Source organism: Microtus ochrogaster, chromosome 24 (assembly GCF_000317375.1).
Source record: "Microtus ochrogaster isolate Prairie Vole_2 chromosome 24, MicOch1.0, whole genome shotgun sequence".
Lineage (NCBI taxonomy): Eukaryota > Metazoa > Chordata > Mammalia > Rodentia > Cricetidae > Microtus > Microtus ochrogaster.
The window spans coordinates 8,643,264-8,665,628 of NC_022024.1; the positions used below are offsets into that span (position 1 = coordinate 8,643,264).

A 22,365-nucleotide genomic window follows, 5' to 3' on the forward strand; every position below is an offset into this window, starting at 1 on the left:
TAGACCAGGCTGGCCTCAAACTCACAGAGATCCGCCTGCCTCTGTCTCCTGAGTGCTGCGATTAAAGGCTCACACCACTACTGCCCGGCTAATTTAAAGGTTTTCTTGACAGTGAGACAGACACATCTGCTCCTGGCAGCAGTAAATTGAAGAAATTCCTTACGGAGTTTATTTTACATTGTGGCAAGGTTAACCACAGAGGAAAGAAACTGCACTTGCCTTTGACTGCTGACTATGTGCTGTGCATACTGGACATGCAGGACCCACAGGAAATTGACTGCTGCAAACTTTGCCAAAACAAGGTGGGATGGTCATTCAGGGCTCCAGCTTCACAGAAGAAACTGCCAGACATTCTGCAGGACACAGAGGAAAATGACTGACAATCATTGCCAAAATAGGCAGGACAGTCTTTCAAATTTCCTGCTTTATTGCAAAATCTTCCAGATACTATGGGCCTGTAGGCTGAAGATGGGTGCTCCAACATTGCAAAGAAACTTTGGGTGACCATCCAGGTCGTCAGATGTCTCTGTCATTTCTAGAGTTTTTGGGAGTTGTTTGCAATACACTTTTGGTTTACTTTAATATTATATCCTTCTGGTGCCTTTGGAGTTGAAGACTAGATAGTTATAGTTGCAGTTTTTCTTAGATATGATGGCAAACAAGTCAGGCATAAAATTTTGGATTTAATAAGATAGGATAGATTATGGAGTATTTTCTTTTTTTCTTTTTTTTTTTTGGTTTTTCGAGACAAGGTTTCTCTGTGGCTTTGGAGCCTGTCCTGGAACTAGCTCTGTAGACCAGGCTGATGGAGTATTTTCTTTATGTTTACCAGACATAAATGAATTGGAATTTAGTGCACTGTGAATGTAACCTTTATTTGATAATTGTTCTTATTGTGTGCAGTTTTACTATGTTAAAGTTAAAACTTTTCATTTTTGTTTAGAACGGAAAAAGGGAAATGTTGGGGAACACTATTTTCAAGTGTGTGACTTTTGTTTATGCTGCATTTGTTTAACTCTGTGAATCTGTGTTACTTTGCCTGTCTAGAACACCTTATTGACTTATGGTCAATAGTGAGGCAGGAGCAAGGACAGACGGGGCTGGCAGGTAGAGAGGATAAACAGACGAACTGAGAATGAGGAGAACAAGGAGCAAATGAGAGACAAAGAGGAGGACACTAGGCCAGCCCCCCAGCCCCCCAGCCACCCAACCAGCCACCCAACCAGCCACCCAGCCAGCCCCGGAGTAAGACTGAAAGTAAGATACACAGAAGTAAGAAGAGGAAAAAGTCCAGAGGCAAACAGTAGTCAGGATAATTTAAATTAAGAAAAGCTGGAAAGAAACAAGCCAACCTAAGGGCAGGCAGTCATAACTAAGAATAAGCCACTGTGTGTGATTTATTTGGGAGCTGGGTGGTGGGCTCCCCCAAAAGCCAAAAGAGTAAAATGTCACACAGTGTGGTAACTTCCTTCTGGACAGCTGAACCGTGATTGCATTGCTTATCACCCACAGCAAAAGCCTTCCCACAGCCTGGTCAGCTGCTCATGGTTTACTGAAGCATGGTGAGGGGCTGCCGAGTGCCTCACAGCCAGGTGCCTCTCAGCACAAAGCTCGGCAATGACACTCGGGTTGCATCTCAGGCGCTCCCTGCACGCCACAGAAGCCTCCTCTCCTGGAGGAATTCTCTGCTGCCAACACAACCTCGGACAGAGGCCTTGCAGCTCTTGTAACTTTCCAAGATTTCCGAGTTTTGTATTTTCCCATAGTTCTCTCTCTCTCTCTCTCTCTCTCTCTCTCTCTCTCTCTCTCTCTCTCTCTCTCTCTTTGTTGTTGTTTGATCAAGAATCTTCATGATGATTTACCCATGCCTTTTGCTATTGTACTATGTCCCTAGTTCCCAAATTTGAATTTTAAAATAGTTCTCTCTCTCTCTCTCTCTCTCTCTCTCTCTCTCTCTCTCTCTCTCTCTCTCTCTCTTTGTTGTTGTTTGTTTGTTTGAGACAGAGTCTCTCTAGGCAGCGCGGGCTGACCTTGAACACACAGAAATCTCTCTGTCTCTGCCTCCCAAGTGCCAGGCTTTCCTTACAGTTTTCTGAGTCTAATAAATTATATTTTCTGTCCTCTCCCAAAGAGACAATATCTAAATTTGGAGGAAATATCAACATAGCACCTGCATGTATAAGCATGTTGATGTGTACGGGTATGACCTGAAGCAATCCTCTCAAGGTAAAACCTTCCTTCTGGGAAAGAAACCCCTTAACACAGGATGCTCATTCTAATGGGAGTGAAGCAGGCTCAGAAAGTCCCGCAGACTGAGCAGATACACTAGGTCCCTCTCTTCCCAAGCATATGTAAGCAATAAGGACTGCTGAGAGACACTTTCAGACAAGCTGAGCTGCCTGGGACACCCTCCAACCTGTGGGGCTGCTTCTAGGATTCATGGGCTAGGGTGAACTTTTGATGATGCAGTTTCCAGGATCCATGGGCTAGGGTGAGCTTTTGGCGATGCAGCTGTCTCTGAATCACTTTTGCTCCTGTAAGACCTCGCCCATAGATATGTAGCTCCAAGAAACACATTGGTTTGCCCAACCGGGCATTGGTGGTAACTTCTTTGGTCTGCCATTGGTTCCCTATTTGGGGTAAGTAGACACTTGTTCATGTCTCCCCAGGAAGTGTCATACAACAGAGGATTTGCACTTGTGTCCCTTAAATTTCCCTTTAAATCAGAAGCAACGTTGACTCCAAGAAGAATGGAGGGGACCCAGGAGATCTGGGATCTAAACCGGGTGTTCTGGAAGGGTAGGCAGGGGAACTAAACAGGAGCACGGTGGGGCTGGGGGGGGGGGTTGCGCACCAGAGGACCAGATAAGTTCACAAACACATCTTCAGTGGCCCCGACATCCTGATTGTACAGTTTCCTCCAGCGTAGAAGCCTTGAGAGAGGACCAGAGATAACAGCAGCAGTTGGAAGGACTGTGCCGGCTGATCCTGCAGCAGCAGAATTGGGATGTTGTCAAGGGAAGGACGCAGATGTGCCGGAGGGGGAAAGAACTGAGGAAGGACAGTGATGGTCTTGGTGGAAACATGAACAGGATACAAGCTTTGTTAAAGTCTATAGATAACCTAGCTATGTATCAACAGTGGAATGGCTGAATAAACTATAGAGTGTAGATATATATTCTTATACTTTTGTTTTTAAATATTTGTTTATTTATTATGCATACAATATTCTGTCTGTGTGCATGCCTGAAGAGGGCACCAGACCTCATTACAGATGGTTGTGAGCCACCATGTGGTTGCTGGGAATTGAACTCAGGACCTTTGGAAGAAGAGACAATGCTCTTAACCACTAAGCCATCTCTCCAGCCCTATTCTTATACTTTTTAGCAAGTTAAATAGATATATATTAACATGAAAATATCTTCAGAATTTATTGTCAAGGGGGAAAATGTCCACCTATTCTAGAAATATGTGGAAAAACATCTGTAAGGATATAGGCATGCACAAATATTTGTATTTACATATTCAGATAATACATAAATACCTGCAAGCATATATGTGAATATTTGTGTGTGTGTATGTGCAATACGTCTGAATTAACTTCTAAATTTGAGAGGAGGGAAGTTGGAAGAGAAAGGTTTTCAGTCGGGCATAGTGGCACGGGCATAGTGGCATGTACTGTGTCTCAACACTAGGGAGGGAGGGTCAGGATTTCAAGGTCAGTTTCTGAAACACAGCGGGTTTGAGGCTGCTGGGCCACATGAGACCCTGTCTCAGTAAATAAAAACAGAGTGTCTCGGTTACATTTTCATTGATGTAACAAAACACTATGACCAAGGCAACTTACAAAAGAAACATTTAGTTTGGGGTGTGTGGTTCCAGTGGGTTAGAGTTCATGACCATCACAGCAGGGAGTGTGGAAGCAGGCAGGCAGGCATGGTGCTGAAGCAGGAACTGAGAGGACATCAGATCCACAAGCAGGAGGCAGAGAGAGCTAACGGAACCGAATGCTGTGCATTTTTGAAACCTTAAAGGCAGCCCTCAGTGACAACCTCCTCCAACAAGGTCACACCTCCTAATCCTTCCCAAACAGCTACACCAACTGGGGACCAAGTATTCAAACATATGAGGTTATAGGGTCCATTCTTCAAACCACTACACTGGGTTAGCGTGATAATCCTGTGGTTAAGAGAGGACCTGGGCTCAGTTGTTAGCATCCGTACCATAGCTTACAACCACCTGTAATTCCAGTTCTCAAGGATTTGATGCCCTATTCTAGCCTCTTGAGGGGACCAGGCACGCACACGGCACACAGACATACGTGCTCGCAAAACACTTATAAACACACACACACACAAACGCTTTAAAAAAAAAAAGCAACAACATAGCCGTCATTGGATTTATTTTATTTTAAAGGTATCTGTGTCCACCAAGTAAATACACACTGGGATTTGTGCAATTTGGTCTGTCTTCCACGCTGGCATGCAACATTTTGGCAGATGTGGGTGGGCGGGCCAGGTGGCCCTCCTGGTGACCTGGCTGTCTGAAGGGGATGCGGTGAACGGAAGGAGGGAGAGTGTGGTGAGAAGGTCCTGGTAAAGGGGCTGTTTCTGGCTAACATAAGCTACATAGTGCCGAAGAGAAGGCTGTGGAAGGATACGCCGCCCCTCCCGTCGTCTGCTCTGCTGTGGACACTCAACGTTTCCTTGTGTTTGGAAAGAATCGTCTGGTGGCAAGCTTACAAACTCCCTCAGATTCTCAGGTGTTCCGCTGGCACGGAGTCACAGACAGGATGCTGTCTTCCTCCTTTGCCCACTGGGTCCGAGACAGTGACTCATATGCCCCACCTGTTGTCTCTTTGGAGTTGTGATTTCAGGGTAGGGAAACCACATTGAACCCCTCTTGAAAATAAGGGATTCCTACACGCTTAGGGCTATTTGGGGCCCTTCAACTAAGTAAGCATTTGCCCTGGGGGCGGGGAGGAGTAGGAAAAGATAAACTTCCCAAGCTTGAACTATTTATCATTTGGGGTTTTTCCTGGTTTTTGCAGTACCAGAGAAAGATGGGACCCTTAGCTTTGTCACATTAAGTATCAAAGGCCAGTGCAGAACCACTGAGCCACCACCAAAGCCCTGGCTTACTTTTTACGCCTTCCTACATAAGACTGACTTTGAAAAACTGAAGACTGCCTCTCTGGACTTCCCCCACACCGCTCTGAAGCTGTCTTCATCTCTGCCATTCTTTAACAGGTAAAGAGCAGAAACCCCTTTGGAGGAGTCACAACCACTACAGCCCCGTGTACCAGCTGCCGTCCAGCCATCCACAGTCTCGCCTCCAGCTCTGAAGCTGGCAGACAGGGCGCCCTGCTGTCGCGGTGGCCTGGTCTCCCACCCCGGGAAAGACCGGGTATCTGGATACTCGGCTGTATTGCTTGGCTTAGCTGGGTGGTGACCTTCATTCCTGCAGTTATCCGGAAAACCACCTTAGCCGACGGGAGGAAAGGACCATCTGAATTAAAGTAATGTCCCCTCGACTGCTGGAGAGGAGAGGACCTGGGCTGACAACGGCTGTAGGGAGGGGACTAGGTTCAGGTCCTCTGCCTCTGTCACTTCTGAAAAATCTCATCTGTCCCTTTCTTTTTTCTTCTTTGTTTTGTTTTGAGACAGGGTTTCTCACCATAGCTCAAGCTATCCTGGAACTGACTCCATAGTCCAGGCTAGCCTCAAATTTAGCAGTTTTCCTACCTCGGCTTCCTGAGAGCAACACTCGCAAATGAGAGCCACCATCCCTGGCTTTTCTTGTGAGGTACTGGGGGTCAGAATCACGGCTTTTTCATGTGCTGGGGAAGCTGTTTCCCCTACGCCATACCTCCTACCCCTGCCCCATCTTTAAAGTGCACTTAGTACCAGATGGAGATTCCCAAAGGAACTCTGTGCTGGGGAAGAAGGCGTGTTGGGAAAGAGCCAGACTCCAGCTCGAAGGGAAGGCGGCTAGAAACAGCTGTTATGTCAGTGAACTGGAAGCCCCAAACCAGAGTCGGAGGTGGGAAGCAAGTGTGGCCCAAAAGGGAGAAAGAATGAGCTCAAAACTTCAACCCAAGGGCACTGCGATAGAAAAACACATGGTAGCCCTCAGCCTGTCCACGCCCCAGACCCAGGGAACCCGCCGCTCTAACTCTGCTTGCTTGTAACTATTGGCCCAGACAGAAGAGCGGCCCTTTCTCAGAGGTCTGCCTTCTCAACTTTTCAGAATATAGTTTTTAAGTCAACTCTAAGTTCTGGTTCTGATAGCTGGAGTACAAAGTATCAAAAGAGGTTTGGGCCAGGAAGGGAAAGAGTCCCTTGAACAGTCCATGCTCTCCGTTTGGGGGAGAAGGCAGCAAATGCAGACTTCACAGGTCCGAAGTGAACACCCACAATCTCCTGCCTCAGGTGAAGGGAGGATGGAGGGCAATTTAGCAACCCTTCTGCTGGGTCCTCCCCTGTGGTCTGTGTAAAGAGGGGGGGTGTTCTGTTTCTCTCTTTTCGTAGATGCTAAGACATTCTTCTGCTTAAGGCTTTGTATGTACACTGTGTGTGTATGCATGTACACATGTGTTTGTGAGCGAGAAGGAGCGTGCTCTCTTAGTTCCCGCGTTTCCGTGATCATCTTGTGACCTCTACTCGGTGACTAACATCACTCGGTGTAAGAAACAAGCATATGGAAGAAAGAAGAAGACACTCCCCTCCTCCCTAACGCTGAACGAGGAGGGGAGACTATGCTTACAACCTGCTAAATACATCACCAGCTACTGAGAGAGAAGAACAGAGGAGACGCAGCAGCAGCAGCAGCAGCAGCTTCTGGTGTATAGATACAGAGTACAGAGTATGAGGGAGGAGACATCGACAGTCCAACAACACGGGCTGGGGAGGGAGCTAGTATCAGAGACCACAGGGTTTGCAGCATGCTGAGAGAAGAGGCCTCAGTCCCTCTTAGAAACTGGGGAAGAAAGAGAAAGAAGGCATGAGGAGCCAGCCGGAGCCCAGGCTCTGTGTCAGAACAGACGGTATTGGCACACATATTGGTCTACAGTTCTGTCCCTTTAACACCGACAAGCCAACCCCATCCACCCCCACTCTCAGCCAGACCAGCCCCTGCTTCTCCATCCCAATTCTCCCAGCATCCTCTTTCTCCATTCCAGGTGTCTCTTTCCTATGCTTTTCTGCCTGGACCAAACCTGGGAGGTGCTTGGCCTAGTACAGCCCAGCAAGAGACTGGCCATTTGCTCTTGATCCTAGTCCGCCAAGGATCTGACATGGACAACAAAATAGGTCCCACTGGCCACCTGGGGTTTAAAGCAACCATGACAAGAAGCCTGGGGACACCAGGAACAAGGGGGTGGGGAAACTCCTGGCAAGAAGGAGGCATGGAAGCTGGAGGAGTTGGAGACTGGAGGCAGTTGGTTTTCATTTTCAGTGAACAGTATGGAGAGGACCAATATCACTAGCTAGAGGGACCAAGAGTCAGACAGCATCAGAGTCTTTGGTAGCATATGCAGATCTAGGAATAGTACACAAGAATAAAGCAGACATCGTGACAAGAGGCATCTTAGCTCAAAGCACCTCCATGTGTCTAAGGTTATTTTATGGTGGAGGCGGAGGCTTGATGGGATGTTCACCCAAGCTCTCCTGTCGCTGTAGCTGTTGGCAAGCTTATGCAATTTTTCTAAATGTGTGAGCGACCCCTAGTGGTGGAAATCAGTACTGCAGTTACCTCCAGAACTGAAGGGTAGCTAGCACCAAGGTACATGAGAGATCAGGGTTGGAGGTAACCTCCATAAGGGAAAGCATGAACTGATGTGTGATTTGGGGTTCTTAGTAAATCCTTCTGTTTGTTGTTGATACAGGATCTCACTAACCCATGATCCTCCTGCCTCTGTCTGAGTGCTAGGACTATAGGCTTGTGCCACTTGTACCAGGCTAAGCAGAAGTTGAAAAGTTTTGAGATGGTTTAAGAAAAAATAAAGAGGGGAGGTGCTGGGGAGATGGCTCAGTCATAAGGTGCTTCTGTGTAGGGAAGAGAACTGTGTTCAGATCCCCAGCACACACATAAAGCCAGCACTGGGGGACAGAAACAGGAAGAAAGGGGGGTAGGGGTGGGGGTGAGCGACCAGCAGTCCAACCAGAACAGCAAGCTCCAGTTTCAGTGAGACCTTGTTTCAAAAAATAAGGTGCACATACACACACGCGTGCACGCACACACACGCACACACATGCACACACACACACACACACACACACACACACTATAAAAAGAAAAGAAACAGAAGAGGCATGGCCAGATGGGAAGTGACCAGGGCCAGAGAGGGGAGTTGCCTCGGCTACCTGGAAGTGCAGATATGTAGCCAGGAATGGGAGTTAGCTGGCTGCTGTCTCTTGGTGGAGAGGGAAAAGCTTGGCCTGGTCCTCAGCCTCATAGCCGCATGGCAGGTCACTCCTGGAGAAACACACACACGTCAGAGCCGGTCCTGCCCTGCCTATGAGGAAAGACGGTGCTCCTCGCAAACTAAGGACCTGCCCAAGGTCAGAAAGTTCCCCAAAGGTAGGAGAGAAAATACCAGTTACCAGGCATTCTTCCCCAGGAGTCCTAATGAGTGGGAGGGGCTTAGACCTAGAGTGGGGAGGGGCTTATACCTGGAGTGGGAGGGGCTTAGACCTGGAGGGGATAGGGGCTGGGGGGGGGGAGAGTAACCACAGTGAGCCTCATTTCCTCCTCCCTCCCCACAAGACTCCAGGAAAGCCCAAAGGGAGAAATGTTATTCACTTTTTCTGGTCCCACCAAGAGAAGCCCAGGTTAGTGGTGTCTGGGTACCTGTTGTCGTTGATATCTGTGGCATTTCCTGGAGAGACCACCATTGAGAGCACACAGTTAGAAAAGGCTGATGCGAGGAACAGACTCCACAAACCCTTCCCATGGGGCACCCTATCCTCAGTTACACAAAGCTGTACCCATGGGGCCCGAGCATTTGGAGGCAGAGGCAGGTGCATCTCGAGTTCCAGGCCAGCCCGGTTTAGGCTGAACATCTACATAAGACTAAGGCTCAGAGAGTGGGCCCAAGTGGATGCCCCTATCCTCCCCACCCTTCCTGCCCTGAACCAGGAATGGGATGCCGGGCAGCAACCACTCTAAGCAAGTGCCCTGCCACTGGCTCCATTCCTGGCATTATCTTTAATCTGATGCCCTGGTGTGGACAAGGGTCTGTTAGTGTCTGCCGTAAACACCCCTCAATTTGCCCCAGGGACCCCATAGACTGGATTTTTGTCACTCACCATTGTCCATGTTGGCTTTCTGGTAGGAAGCTAAGGGGCCACCGGATGTGGCTCCGTTACTGGCACAGGAGTTAGCAAAGCTGGAAGGGACAGAACAGAGACACAGCCTGTATTCTAACCATTCTGAGGACCACCAGGCCCACACTCCTCCCTTCCAGTCCATCCCTGGGAAGGAAGCAGACAGTCTCGGAGATGGGGAAGAGAGCACCCATCTCCTAAGCACGTGCAGAGAGCTGAGAAAAGGGTCAGAAGCCACGAGACAGGAAAATAATTAAACTTAAATAAGCCAGAGCTGACACCACCCTGTCAGACGGCCTGGGCGGAACTCCAAGCCACACCCATGGTCACTCACTACAGATCTGAGGTGGAGCTAGGTGCAGCCTGCAGGTGCAGGTTCTGGTAGTTCTGGAAGAGATTGTTGGTGTAACTGATACACTCGGGGCTCCGGGTGCCATAGGGGTTGGTGGGTGAGGAGGCTGGGTAGTGGCCAGGCCTCACAGGCTTAGCTACAAAAGAGAAGACAAGAACTGTGAGAAAGCTGTTGGTTACCCTGTGTTTCCGCTGGTCCCTAAGGGCAACCCCAGCAAAAAGACTTTACCATCCTCTGGCAGGAAGGTTAGGGCTAGAAGCAAGCACTGAGGAACTGGCTGGATTTGCTCCGGGTAGGAGATGGTCTTGCCTACTGGCATTCACTCACCAATCTGGGCAGAATGGCCCCGCTTGCCGGAGCTCTTGTACCGCACGGCTTCCTTGATGCGGTCCACTTCCTGCTGGTACCGGCGCTTGTCCTTCATGGCGCCCTCCTTGGCTTCCTTCAGTGCACCCTCCAGGGCCTTAACTCTCTCAGCCGTAGCCCTAAGTCGTTTTTCCAATTTAGGAAGCTCACAACGCAGATCTGCATTGTCACGTACCAGCTGTGGAGTGAGCCAGACAGAAGAAGCCGAGAGAAAAGCCATGACCCAAAATAGAGTCGCCCAGTGGAGGGAGTGTGGGGGTTGAGCGCGAAGAGAGAGGATAAAGAAAAACCAGGACCGTGTCATTTCCTTGAGAGACCTTCTCCTTCCTTCCCTTTAGGTAATACTCAGTTCTATTCCGTTCCTTCCTGCTTCCTACAGCGTTTTTCTAGGCGAAAACCTCCTCCTATAGCCATGTCTCAGGTTCCATCTCCCTAGACAATCCCCTCCACTGTAGGTCACAGCCTGTGCGGGGCAACAGCTCCAGGGCCCCAGTGGGGAGCAGCCGGCTCTGAGCCTGCAAACAGCATCAAAGCAAGAACACGTGACAGGGTGGGCATGGCTGAGCCGTGCAGGTGAGTGGGGTGCAGAGCAGGGGCGGAAGCTCGAATCCGGGACCCCCTCACAGCCACACACGGAGTCTCCAGGAAGGAAAGAAAATGTTTGCGATCGGATCGCACAAACATTTGTGCTCGGTACCTTCGCGTCCGAGGACCTCCCAGGCCAATCTCCCAAACCCCACTTAAATTAAACTGGAGTGATAGCAACCACTCTGCAGCCAGAGAAAGCCCATAGATCCTCTGGCAGGGTCTGCACTATGACGGGGCGGGGGGGGGGGGGGGGGGGGATTGGGAGGCACTTGAGACTACTAAGGGGCAAGGCCTTGGGAATCAGGAGTGGGGGGCGGGGTGGCTGGGGGCAGTCAGGCTGCTCAGCATAGCAGAGAACACAGTGGGGAAAGGGACAGGCGAGAGCTAGGACCTCTGTTCAGCTGTAGGCATTTAGGCATTATCAGGTCACACTGTGCTGCTGGTTTAGGTTAACTGTGGCATCGCTGAATTTCAACAACCCTACTTCCTGCATAGACTTGCGACATTTGTCCTGTCTGTCCTTTAGGGGAGCGATATTTGGAGTTTGGGACTTAGAGCAGAAGCAGGGGCTTTGAGGAGGGAAAAAGGAGGCAGGCAGAAAGAGAAGGGAGGGAGAAAGGTAGGATGGGAGGAGGGAAAGAGGGAGGGAGGGAGAGAAGGAGGGAAGGATGGGAGGAAGGAAGGAAGGAAGGAAGGAAGGAAGGAAGGAAGGAAGGAAGGAAGGTAGGTAAAAAGACGGGGGTCATACTATGTAGCCCCGGCTGGCCTAGAACTCACTACATAGCCCCAGCTGCCCTCAGACCCTCGCTTCTCAAGCGCTCAGATCACAGGCCTGTGCCGCCATACTTTGCTATGTACTGGGGTTGAGCTTTATGCAAACCCTGCAGGGACTCTCAGATAGGCCACGCCCCCACCTGCCGTCTTTTTTTTTTTTTTTTAATTTCCAAGCTGTCATTAAACTTTTCAGTAAAGGTGTTTTACCATTTCACAGTAAGATAAGGAAGGAAAGATAATATTTTTAGCCCTCAGCAGATCCAAACCCAAACCCAGCAGGCTATGCCTAAGTCGGGTTTGGTAAGTTTTCAAAAGGATGCACTTTACTGAGTCTTTCCTGTGTGGCCTGGGCACCACACAGGCTGGGAGGAAAAGGTGAGCTTGGCTAGTGAGCGTGCAGCTAGAGGGGAACTTGGGAGGGAGGGGATGAAATTTAGGCTGGACTTGCTTTATGAATCAAAGAGCCCGACCGACTGTTGAGTGGTTGGCTCCTTGACGTGGCCGCGGATGCTTCTGCTGTGGACACCCCAAACATTTCCTGTCCTTACTCCTATGCATCACCCTTCCACCCACCCACCCAGCCCATACCTTGGAAACCCAGGCTTCCAACTACACAGCAGCGGCAATGGCAAGCAGGGGACAGAGAGGCAGCAACTCAGTGCAGGGGTTCTGACCGGCCCCCACTGGCCTGGTTGGGTCATGTGGAGAACCTCATTTAATGTCCTGCATACCTGCCCCAGGTAGGCAAATGGAGTTGTTGTTGTTTGCTAAGAATAAAGCCCAATTACCTTGAATTTCTTATATCCCTGAAGTCTGGAACTATTATACCCTGACCCCAGCCCCACCGTAGTGCTAGAGATTGCCCTGTGGGGCCGTGTGCAGGCTAGGCAGAGTTCTGCTCAGTGCGGCCTCACAGCCCTCCTCTGAAGCTATAGCCCCTGTGCCTCTTCCACACAATTCAGCCTCTTTAAGCAAAGATGGGCTGAAACTTTGAAGAAGGGAGAACGGGCACAGAGCAGAGGTCAGTGTGCGTGTGAACCCAGATGAGATGCCAAGAAGGGAATCCGAGAACCGGAAGAGAAAGCTAAGGACTGCCTGCTTCCCCAATCCAAGCGGCCTTTCAGGATTTGGCTATCACAGGGGCCTGGCCTCGGCTTCTGAACACTTACCTGTTTGTGAACTTTTGTAAGCTGTTCCAGGTTGTTCTCAAGAAAGGAGATCTTCTGTTTCTGGGAGTGAATCCCCCCACTGTCCTCGGGTTCCATTTCTGCACTCTGGTTAGAGGGAAGGGAGGGAAGATATGACTGGCCTGACCCAAACCCACCCCACAGGGGACAGAACTGGAGAACCCGGAGTAGGGGAGGAGGCCACAGGGTTGGTGAGACTTGAGGACGGCACTCACTTTCTTGACTCGAGTCGTGACGTCTTGAACGAACAGCTTGCGAAGGTTGTGGAGGGTCTGGAGTTCCCGGGCCTGCAAAGGATAATTCAAAATTGGGGCTACTGAGTCTGCCTTCACCTCCACAATGGTCTACAGTCTACAGTCAAACAGTCTGTCACAATCTGGGCCACAGACTGCGGTGAGGGGGCAGGAGAAACAGAAGGAAGAACTGAGGAGGACTGGCGTCGCCGCCTCCCACTCTGTTGGTTTGTCACAGGAGGGAAGCCACTCACAACTGTCTCCTCCAGCCCCTTGAGGTCCTGCTTGGACTGCTCATGTCGCTCGTACAGAAATCTGTAGCAAGAGAAATAAGGGGAGGGACGGACAAGGAAGACCCCTCAGGATCTCCTTTCCCTACCGTTCATTTTACCTCTGCCATTGTTCCTTACACAGATTACTCGTGTTCGCAATGCAACCATCAGAAAGGAATACTTAAAGAGAGCTAGGAGGTAATTTTGTGAAAAGCTGTGATTCTGTTACTTACAGATAAAATTCAGGTGTTCATTATTGCTAACTCTTTTTTATGCATGTAACACAGCCACGTGCTAAGTTTCTTGAGACCATACCATACTGCTTCAGAGCCTGATTTTCATACTAATCACCATGGCGGTCCTGGAACTCACTCTGTAGACCAGGCTGGAGATAGGCCTGCCTCTGCCCCCAGAGTGCTGGGATTAAAGGTGGGCCCCACTACACCCAGCCTGGCTAGCAGTCAGGATGCTGATCTCCTGGCCTTTCTCCCCACCCCTTCATGCTTGCTTCCTGTGACTGTCCTCACAAAGGCCACCCCAGCATCCTGCATCTCTGCGCCACCTGTCTGCATCAGTTCCGGGCCCGCCCGCCAGTCCACCCGAGCATCCTGCATCTCTGTACCTGTCTGCATCAGTTCCCAGCCCGCCAGTCTACCTAAGCATCCTACTTCTCTGCGCCTGTCTGCCTCTCAGTTCCCGGCCTACCCGCCCGCCTGCCAGTGAATGCCTAACTCACGTCAGCTCCTGCAGTTTGGCGCTCTTCTCGTGCTCTTCGTTCTTCAGCCTCTCATAATCAGCCTGCAGCTTCTCCAGCTCCAACTGCAGCTTCTGGTTCAGGCTAGGGAGGGCGAGGGCACAGAAGAGATAAGACACACACACACACACACACACACACACACACACACACACACACACACGGGAGAAAAGGGAAGTCCCACCTCTCACACATCAATCTAAGGATGTCCCAGTGAGACCTGATGCTCCTGCCCTTAGGTATGGTTACAGACACCGGCTACGTTTTTAGGTCAGCATGGGACCCTGAGTACTCCAATTACAAAAGCCTCAAGGACAGGGTGATTCCTTCTTGGGTCTTTTTTTTTTTTTTTTAAATTGATTTGTTTTTTATGCGTATGGGTGTTTCGTCTGTCTGTGTGTCTTTGTGCTACATGTCTGCCTGGTACTTGAGGAGGCCAGAAGAGGGTGTTGAATCCCCTGGGACTGGAGTTACAAATGGCTGTGGGTTACTATGTGGGTGCTAGGAATTAAACCCAGGACCTCTGGAAGAGCAGCCAGTGCTCTCAATCACTGAGTCATCTCTCCAGACCTTCCTGAGTCTCTTGAAGTTGGGCTCTGAAGTGTGTTATTGTTGAGGAAATGACCTTGGACATTAAAGATCCTGAAGGATCACTGGAGTGGCCACAGCGAGATGAGGGGACTTGAGGGACACTGGAGCCACCCTTAGGACCCTTACTCTTTAAGCTCATCAATGGTCCTCTGCTTCTCATTGATCTCATCCCGGAGGCGGGACAGCTGCCGGTGATGGGCCTCACGGTGATTCTCCATCTGCAGCTCCAGGGCCTTCTGCAAAGGAGCCAAGCCTATGCTGAGAGCCAGCCTCTCCAGCTGACAGTCAGCACAATCCTGGCCTTGCCAAACACACCATCCCCACAGCATCCCGGCTCACCTTCACTTCCTCTGCGTCCTGTGTGTCCGGTTCCTTGTCTTTTAGGGCCACTTCATGCACAGTTTCTAAGCGAAAGAGAGGAAGACAGCTTCATGATGGCAGAGCTCCAGGCCACAGGGGATGGGTGTCTAGGGACATTCCAGGTTGGGACAGTCCAGTATGACTTATCAATGATGGAGGACAACAGAGGGTCTATGGTTCATGCACAACAAGCTACATGCAAAGCCAGGCTACATGTTAAGTAGCACATGAGTTGAAACTGGGAACTCAAGCCAATGTCAAGCGAGAGGCTATCGGGTCTCTTCTTCCTGATAGTGTATAACTTTGCTTCCCAGTCCCTTCTGGGACCTCAGCTCCAAGGATGGCTGGGATAGACCTGGGAGGGCCTCACCCTGCGCCTGAAGCTTGGCTAGTTCATCGCTCAGGGAGTCATAGGATTCTTCCAGGTGCCGTTTCTTCAACTCCACACTCTGCATGTATTCCGTAAGCGAACGGATCTTGGCCTCATGCTGGTAAGAGAAGGTGGATGGCAGAAAGGAAACGGAGGGTATAAGGGTCCCGCACTGTGAACTGCAGCTCCCTGCATGCCGCCCCCACCCCTGCTGCACTTTCTACGGGGATTCGAGGTCAGGGGCCGTTCCTATGGAGACTCTTCCTTCAGACAATCGGGTCAAAGGACAGTACCCCCCAAGTTTCACCTCTTTGGTCTGGATCCTCCCCGCCAGCACCCCAGATGTTCAGTCCTTGATCCCCACTGACCCAAGACACTAACATCAAGGTGGGCATTGGGAGGATTTCATTTTGTTTTTTCGAGACAGGGTTTCTCTGTGTAGCTCGGGCTGCCCCTGAACTCAGAGAACCAACATCGGGCCGGGAGCTTTCCTACACCGAAGAATAGCCTCTCTCACTCGTGGGCGCTCATCCTCAGACGCTCACCTGTGAGATGAGCAGCTGGCAGGATGACAGCTCCCTGCCAGTCACCTCCATCTTGCGGTGACATTCCACCTGCAGGTTCTCCAACTGCCGACACCGCTTCACCACAGACTTGACCTCCGATTTGATTTTGCTGATGTAGAGTCGGGCCACGGTAAACTCCTCTTCGATGGCCCCGCTGATCTCCACTGGCTGAGGATGGGCAGAGGGGGGAGAGCTGCTTTTGAGGCAGAAAGGGTGCATCTACATCCTTCACCCTTTGCCTGAATCACACGCCTTTGCGGGTACTCAAGGAAGCCCCAGTTCCTGAGTACCTTTTGACAGCCTGCGCTGGCTTGTTTTATGCCAGCTTGACATGAGCTAGAATCTTCATTGAAAAAAAAAATGCCTCCATAAAATCCAGCGGTAGGCAAGCTTGTAAGGCATTTTCTTAATTAGTGATTGACGGGAGAGGGCCCAGCCCATTGTGGGTGGGGCCATCTCTGGGCTGGTGGTTATGGGTGCTATAAACTGGCTAAGGCTGCCAGTAAAGCAGAGCTCTTCCGTGGCCTCTGCATCAGCTCCTGCCTCCAGGTTTGACTCCCTGTCTTGGCTTCCCTCAGTGGACTGTGACTTGGAAAATGTAAGCCAGACAGACCCTCCCCTCCCACCCCCATCGCTTTTGGTCACAGTGTTTCATCACAGCCATTGTGACCCTAAGACAAGGCTCCTAGCAACTAATGTTTCACTTCCAAGTCTCCTCTGACATTCAGAGGCTGGATCCGGAGAGTCTTCCCTCCACCTTAAACATCAACCAGTCTTCTTTGGTTTGCTACATTGCCCTTGCCAGCCCCAAACCCCTGGGATTACGTGCTTCGCCTGTCTCAGCCTCCCGAGGACTGGCATTACAGCTGCACACCCTATTCCCAGCTGGACTTTCTTTTGTGGATAACCCCAAACAGGTCTTTCTTTCTTTCTTTCTTTCTTTCTTTCTTTCTTTCTTTCTTTTTCTTTCTTGGTTTGGTTTTTTGTTTGTTTGTTTTTCTAGACAGGGATTCTGTGTGTAGCCATGGCTGTCCTGGAACTCGCTATATAGACCAGGCTGGTCTCGAACTCACAGAGATCCGCCTGCCTCTGCCTCTGAGTGCTGGGATTAAATGCATCTTGCACCATCATCACCAGGCCTCCAATAGGTATTTTTCTTATGCATAGATGTCATCCCCCGCCCTCCGTGTCACCTCTAGATCTTGCCACAGAAATCTCTCTCTGTAGTCTGTGTGTGAACCCTTTAGAATGTGTCTTCTCAGTTGCTCTATAATTCTCTGTATTTCTGCATCTGAGGCACAGCCCCTTCTTTTGTTAGCTTAAAAAAATGGATCTTGCTTGCCCAGACTGTCCTAGAACTCTTGTTTTCCCTGCCTCAGTCTCCCAAACGCTGGGGTCACAGGTGTGTGACAGCACATTTGGCTCTGGGAAGGGGACGTATCAAGGCTCTTTGTCCCGCCTTCCTCAGTACCCCAGAAGGATGGGCTGTCCCACCATGTCTCTCTCTCCAGTGCCCAGAGCACAGAGCAAGAGCACCCTGAACAACACCGCTTTCTCTCCCGACTTACCAGCTTAATCTCACCGTTGCCCACGATGACACTAAACTCGCTCAGGTCCTTCATCAGCCCATTGAGTACCTCAGCAATCCGTTTCCGCTGGTGTCCACTGACCTCCTGGAGCCTCTGTAGCTCAGACTCCAGGGACAGCATGGTGGCCTAGGGACAGCCCCTAAGGTCACTACCATTGCCATCCTCCTGTTCCCCTTCCCAGCTTCAGCAGAGCCTCTCATATCATGTAAGACTCTGAGGGCTTCTATGGAGAGAATACAGACCCTGCAGAAGCCTCTGGAAGAGAGAAGGGCAAATTGCAGAGGCAGGGCAGGGGAGGGCGTCAGCACACAGGACACCTGTGCAGGAGGAGCCGTACCGCACAGTGGCGGGAAGCAGAGGTGTTCCCGGGTTAGGGCGCCCTTGGGCTACTTGCCAGCCACTTACCACCTTCTGGGACAGCTCGTCCACCAGCAGCTGGTTTTGCTGGCTCTTCTCTTCCACCTCCTGTGACTTCTGGTCATAGTTGACTGCCAGCTCCTCCAGGGCCTGCAGGACTTCCTTCACCTCGTCCTTAGCAGCGTCGTTCTCTGACTGCAGGTGGCTCAGCTCCCGCTGGACCTTCTCATTGTCTCCCCGAGTAGACACCAGCAGCTTTGAGGAAGAGGTGGAGCGTGTGAGAACACACTCGGTCAGGGATTGCCTCTTGAGCCCCTAGGTCTATGAGAGTGAATTCCCACACTAGCCTGGCACACGCTTGAAGTTCGAATCAGGGAGATGTGTGCATCAGGCTTCATTATCCAAAATGGAAAAGCACCTGGACGCCATCGTCTGGACGGCAAGAATAACCTGGCTGGCTACTATGTAGCAACAACTAGGCTTGAACTCTTTTTAGTTAGTCACTTTGTTTGTTTTTTGAGACAGGGTTTCTCTGTGTAGTCTGGCTGTCCCGAAACTCATTATGTAGACCAGACTGGACTCGAATTCAGAGATTCACCTGCCTCTGTCTCCCAAGTGTTTGGATCAAAGGCATGCACCACCAATGCCTGTGTTAGCCTTGAACTCTGATCTTCCTAACTTGATCTCCTAAATTTCCAGATTACAAAGATTTCCATGTGTCATTAGTCAATAAAGTAGAATGCCACCCACTTTTTTTTTGATAAAGTTTCATGTATCCAAGTCTTTGTAGCTAAGAATGACCTTGAACTTTTATCCCCATTATTGGCGCTCAGCAGATTACAGGTGTGTGCTACCTCATCTGGTTTATTCTGTGCTGGGGATCAACCACCCGGCTTCATGCCTGCTAAGACCACACTCTGCATCCACATCCTCAGCCCCTCACTCCAGCTGTTACCTCCTCCTGGTCCAGCATCTGCTGCTTCAGCTTCTCAATGAGCTGGCTCTGCTGGTTGATCTCATCGTCCTGTCAGAGGTGAGAGGGGATGGTGAGGGGCTACTTCGCCCATTTTAGAGTGCCAGGACCAGAGGAAGAAGTGAGATCACAGAAAAATCAGAGTGCTGCTTTGAGTTGGGAAGCTTGCATACCAAAAGGAAGGCAGAACTTCACTTTGCAATTCCTTTGGGACAAGGGCAGTACCCAGCAAAAGTCTCCATGTCCACATCCTTAGCCTAAACCCTCACGGTAGCATTCCAGTCTGGCCACATCATTTAAAAGCATTAAAAAAAAAACTAATGAAAAATTGGGGTACTTCTTGAGACAGGGTCTCATGTACCTAAGGCTGGTCTTGAACTCTGTATGTCTATGTAGCTGCAAATGGCCTCGAACTCTGATCCCTGTCTCAGCCTAACAGGTGTTGGGATTATAGGCATGTACCACCTTGGCCAGGACCTCTGTGCATGTGTGTATTGAGACAGGGTCTACCATGTAGTCCAGGCTGGCCTAGAAGTATATTGGACTCAAATTCCCAATCTTCCTGTCTTCCTGCCTCAGTCTTGTGGTAATGAGATTATAGGTAGGAATACCACACCTGGCTTAAAAGCAAACTCTCTCTCTAAATATATAGATGGACATATATGTGTGTGTGTACAGTGTTTACTTTTTACATTATTATTTTTATTATATATATGTATGTATATGTGCTATGTCTGCCTATGTCTGTGTACCTGCAGTGCCAGAAAAAGGACATCAGATCTCCTAAAACATGAGTTACAGAAAGTTGTGAGCTGCCATGTGGATGCTGGGAATCAAACCCAGGTCCTCTGAAAGAGCAGGCAGTGCTCTTAACTGCTGAGCCATCTCTCCAGTCTCAAAAGCAAATGTTTATCCATAACAACCAAATACATTTTGATAAACAAATTCTCAGACATAGACATCTATTTAAAAGAAACTTTCCCAGACAGTTTCCAGGCTGGCCTCAAACTTCCTACGCGGCTGAGGGTGACCTCGATTTCTGATATGCTGCCTCCACTGTGTGCTGGGATTACAGGCATGTGCCACCATGCCTGGTATTATATGGTGCTGAGGATTGGACTTAGGGCTTTCTTTGTGTACGCCAGGCAGGCGCCCTACCAACTAACCTATACCCTTAGCCCTAAACAGATATTGTTATGAAGAATTGTTAAAACTATGTGATGTAATGCCAACTAAAAAAAACCCGAACTGGTCAGGATGGTAACCCCAGCACCTAGGAGGCTGAGCCAGGAGAACCAAGAGTTTGGGCCTCACCTAAAATATGAGACTATCTATAAGAAAGGAAAATAAGATGCAAATCACCTCCCCTGTATACCTCAGTTACACAATGCACAAAGAACAGTAAGATATTAGCAGCGTTATCTCTAGATAAGAGCTGATCAGTCTCTCCCATTTTCTTCTGTTTTTAAAACTTATTTTCCACATCATAATGGTGGCACAAAGCAATGTTTTAAAAAATTACAGTGTTCTTGTGTTTGTGTGGTGTGTGCATGTGCACATGTGTGTGTGCCCCGATGCTCATGTGGGGCTAGAAAACAACTTGTGGGGGTCGGTTCTCTCCTTTAGGTCATCGGGCTTGGCAGCAAGCACCTGTCCCTGCTACTGAGCCATCCTGCCGCCACAAGCGAGCTTGTCACCCTGCCCAACTGCCTGCACCTTGTCGTCAAGCTGCTTGTAGAGGCGGCGGATCTCTTCCTCATACTTCTGCCTCTCCTCGGGTGCGATGCGGACCACGATGGATGAGTTGTCATTCACAGGAGTCTCTTCACACAGCTCGGCTCCCAGAGCTGAGTCCTCCCCGGCTAGGCGTTCCGTCTCAGGCACATTCTCTCCTGACAGGGACAGAAGGAAAGAAAAGACAGTGTGATGGCTGATATTACCAACTTAACAGCATCCAGCATCTCATCCAGCATGAGACAAAGATCTGGATGTCTATGAGGGCATTTCCACACTGAGTTAGTTCAAGTGGGCAGATCCGCCTTAAACGTGGGCAGCACCAGGCAGGTCCACCTTAAACGTGGGCAGCACCGGGCAGGTCCACCTTAAATGTGGTAGCACCATTCCATGACTGGTGTCCAGATGAAAAGGAAGTCACAAGTGGAAAGTGGAACACCAGCTCTCATCTGTTTCCTGACTGCAGGTGCCACGTGGGCAGCCACCTCAGGCTCCTGCACCCTCAGACTGTGAGCCAGAGTAGACACCCTCACCCTTAAGTTGCTTCCCTTAGGTGTCATGTCACATAGCACTGAGAAAAGTGGCTACAGGTGGAGAAGAGACAGCCTCATGCTTAAATCCGTTCTCCCCGAGTTCTCAGAGCCAGGATCTGCAGGCCCTCAGGCCCCTCCATCTTTGGAGGATCTTGGTAGATAATCAGTTTCTTCACAACTGTTCCTCTGCATTTCCAGAAACACAGCCTCGCTTCCTAGAGATTGTTGCTGGCCCAAAACACTCCCAGACTAGGCTGTTCCTAAGCCACACATCTTACTTTACCTCCCATGGGGGATGGGTGCAGGGGATCCCTCTCCAAACATTGCGCCACCATTGCCTCTACTCCCATGGGGCTCCTCTCTAACCATTGCCCAAACACTGCCTCTTACTGCCATGGGGTCCCTCTCTAACCATTGTACCACCGGCTGCCTCTACTCCCATGGGGTCCCTCTCTAACCATTGTACCACCGGCTGCCTCTACTCCCATGGGGGTCCCTCTCTAACCATTGCGCCACCGACTCAGCTCGGCCTCCAGCTTTGCAATGGTCTCCTTCTGGGCCTTGGTCTTCTCCTTCTCCTTCTCGTATTTCTTCTTCCATTGCTCAGCCGTCAGCTCCAGATTCACCGAGGCAGTATTCTTAATAGTCTTTGCCCTGAGTTGAAGAGAAAAGAAGCAAAGATGAGACTCACATTGTTCTCTGGTGACGGGGTGGGGATGGTAAGGGATATGACCTGGGACCCCTCTGGGGACCCCGACACTGACCGCTGCCCAAACATCAGGGTAGACTTTGTCTCCGCATCATTGTAGCTGGACGGTGAGCAGCAGATGAACATGGTGGTCCTACAGTTTCCTCCCAGGGAGTCCTGAAGAATCCGCGTCATTTTGCTGTCACGGTACGGCACATAGCTTTTCTAGAGCAGGAGACAGACCACAAATGAGAAACACTCTTTCAGCAGGGTAACAGAGGCTAGCGATTCTCCCTGGGGACTGAACAGCCATGGATTGGGGCATGAGATGGAGAAGAGGTTGAGGGGTGACAGTGACCTAGGGAACACTTACAGTGCCCTCAGCCAGGGCAGAGATCACGTTTCCCAGGGCCGACAGCGACTTGTTGATATTCTTTGCCTCATCCAGCACAGCCCCTTCTGCTCCGGTCTTGCTGACCTGTCAGGGAGTTAGGAAACAAGCATGTTGGGAGAAGCTGAAACACTGTTTCCACTTGGAAGAGCCAAGCCCCAAAAGAGGGAGGAAGTGGGGAAGAGGATAAAGAGGGATGCTCAGCCAGGATCAGAAAGACCCTTCCTGCATTCCCGTGAACTCTCTTGCAGACGCCCCGACCATGATAGTATAGATAGGTTATATACTATCATTTATATGAGATATTCAAAGCCAGAAGGTAAACCAGTGGTTTGCAGGGGATGGGTGGGTGGGGAAAATG

General features: G+C 50.2%; 1 protein-coding gene across 1 annotated transcript in view; it reads right to left on the reverse strand.

Moving 5' to 3' along the window:
• Positions 1–4,388: 4,388 nt before the first annotated feature.
• The window catches only part of Kif5a (kinesin family member 5A), a 43,807-nt gene continuing 25,830 nt past the window's right edge, over positions 4,389–22,365 (reverse strand). The window contains exons 9-29 of the mRNA XM_005357979.3: positions 21,987–22,091; positions 21,690–21,838; positions 21,431–21,579; positions 20,375–20,550; positions 18,641–18,709; positions 17,734–17,940; positions 17,308–17,454; positions 15,719–15,907; positions 15,174–15,291; positions 14,783–14,847; positions 14,570–14,679; positions 13,835–13,936; positions 13,081–13,141; positions 12,809–12,880; positions 12,576–12,680; positions 10,006–10,222; positions 9,661–9,814; positions 9,309–9,388; positions 8,851–8,878; positions 8,364–8,475; positions 4,389–6,978 (exon numbers count right to left, since the gene is read on the reverse strand). Of these exons, the coding sequence (XP_005358036.1) occupies positions 8,397–8,475; positions 8,851–8,878; positions 9,309–9,388; positions 9,661–9,814; positions 10,006–10,222; positions 12,576–12,680; positions 12,809–12,880; positions 13,081–13,141; positions 13,835–13,936; positions 14,570–14,679; positions 14,783–14,847; positions 15,174–15,291; positions 15,719–15,907; positions 17,308–17,454; positions 17,734–17,940; positions 18,641–18,709; positions 20,375–20,550; positions 21,431–21,579; positions 21,690–21,838; positions 21,987–22,091 (2,382 nt within the window). The 3' untranslated portion in view covers positions 4,389–6,978; positions 8,364–8,396. The remainder of the gene's footprint in view (positions 6,979–8,363; positions 8,476–8,850; positions 8,879–9,308; positions 9,389–9,660; positions 9,815–10,005; positions 10,223–12,575; positions 12,681–12,808; positions 12,881–13,080; positions 13,142–13,834; positions 13,937–14,569; positions 14,680–14,782; positions 14,848–15,173; positions 15,292–15,718; positions 15,908–17,307; positions 17,455–17,733; positions 17,941–18,640; positions 18,710–20,374; positions 20,551–21,430; positions 21,580–21,689; positions 21,839–21,986; positions 22,092–22,365) is intronic.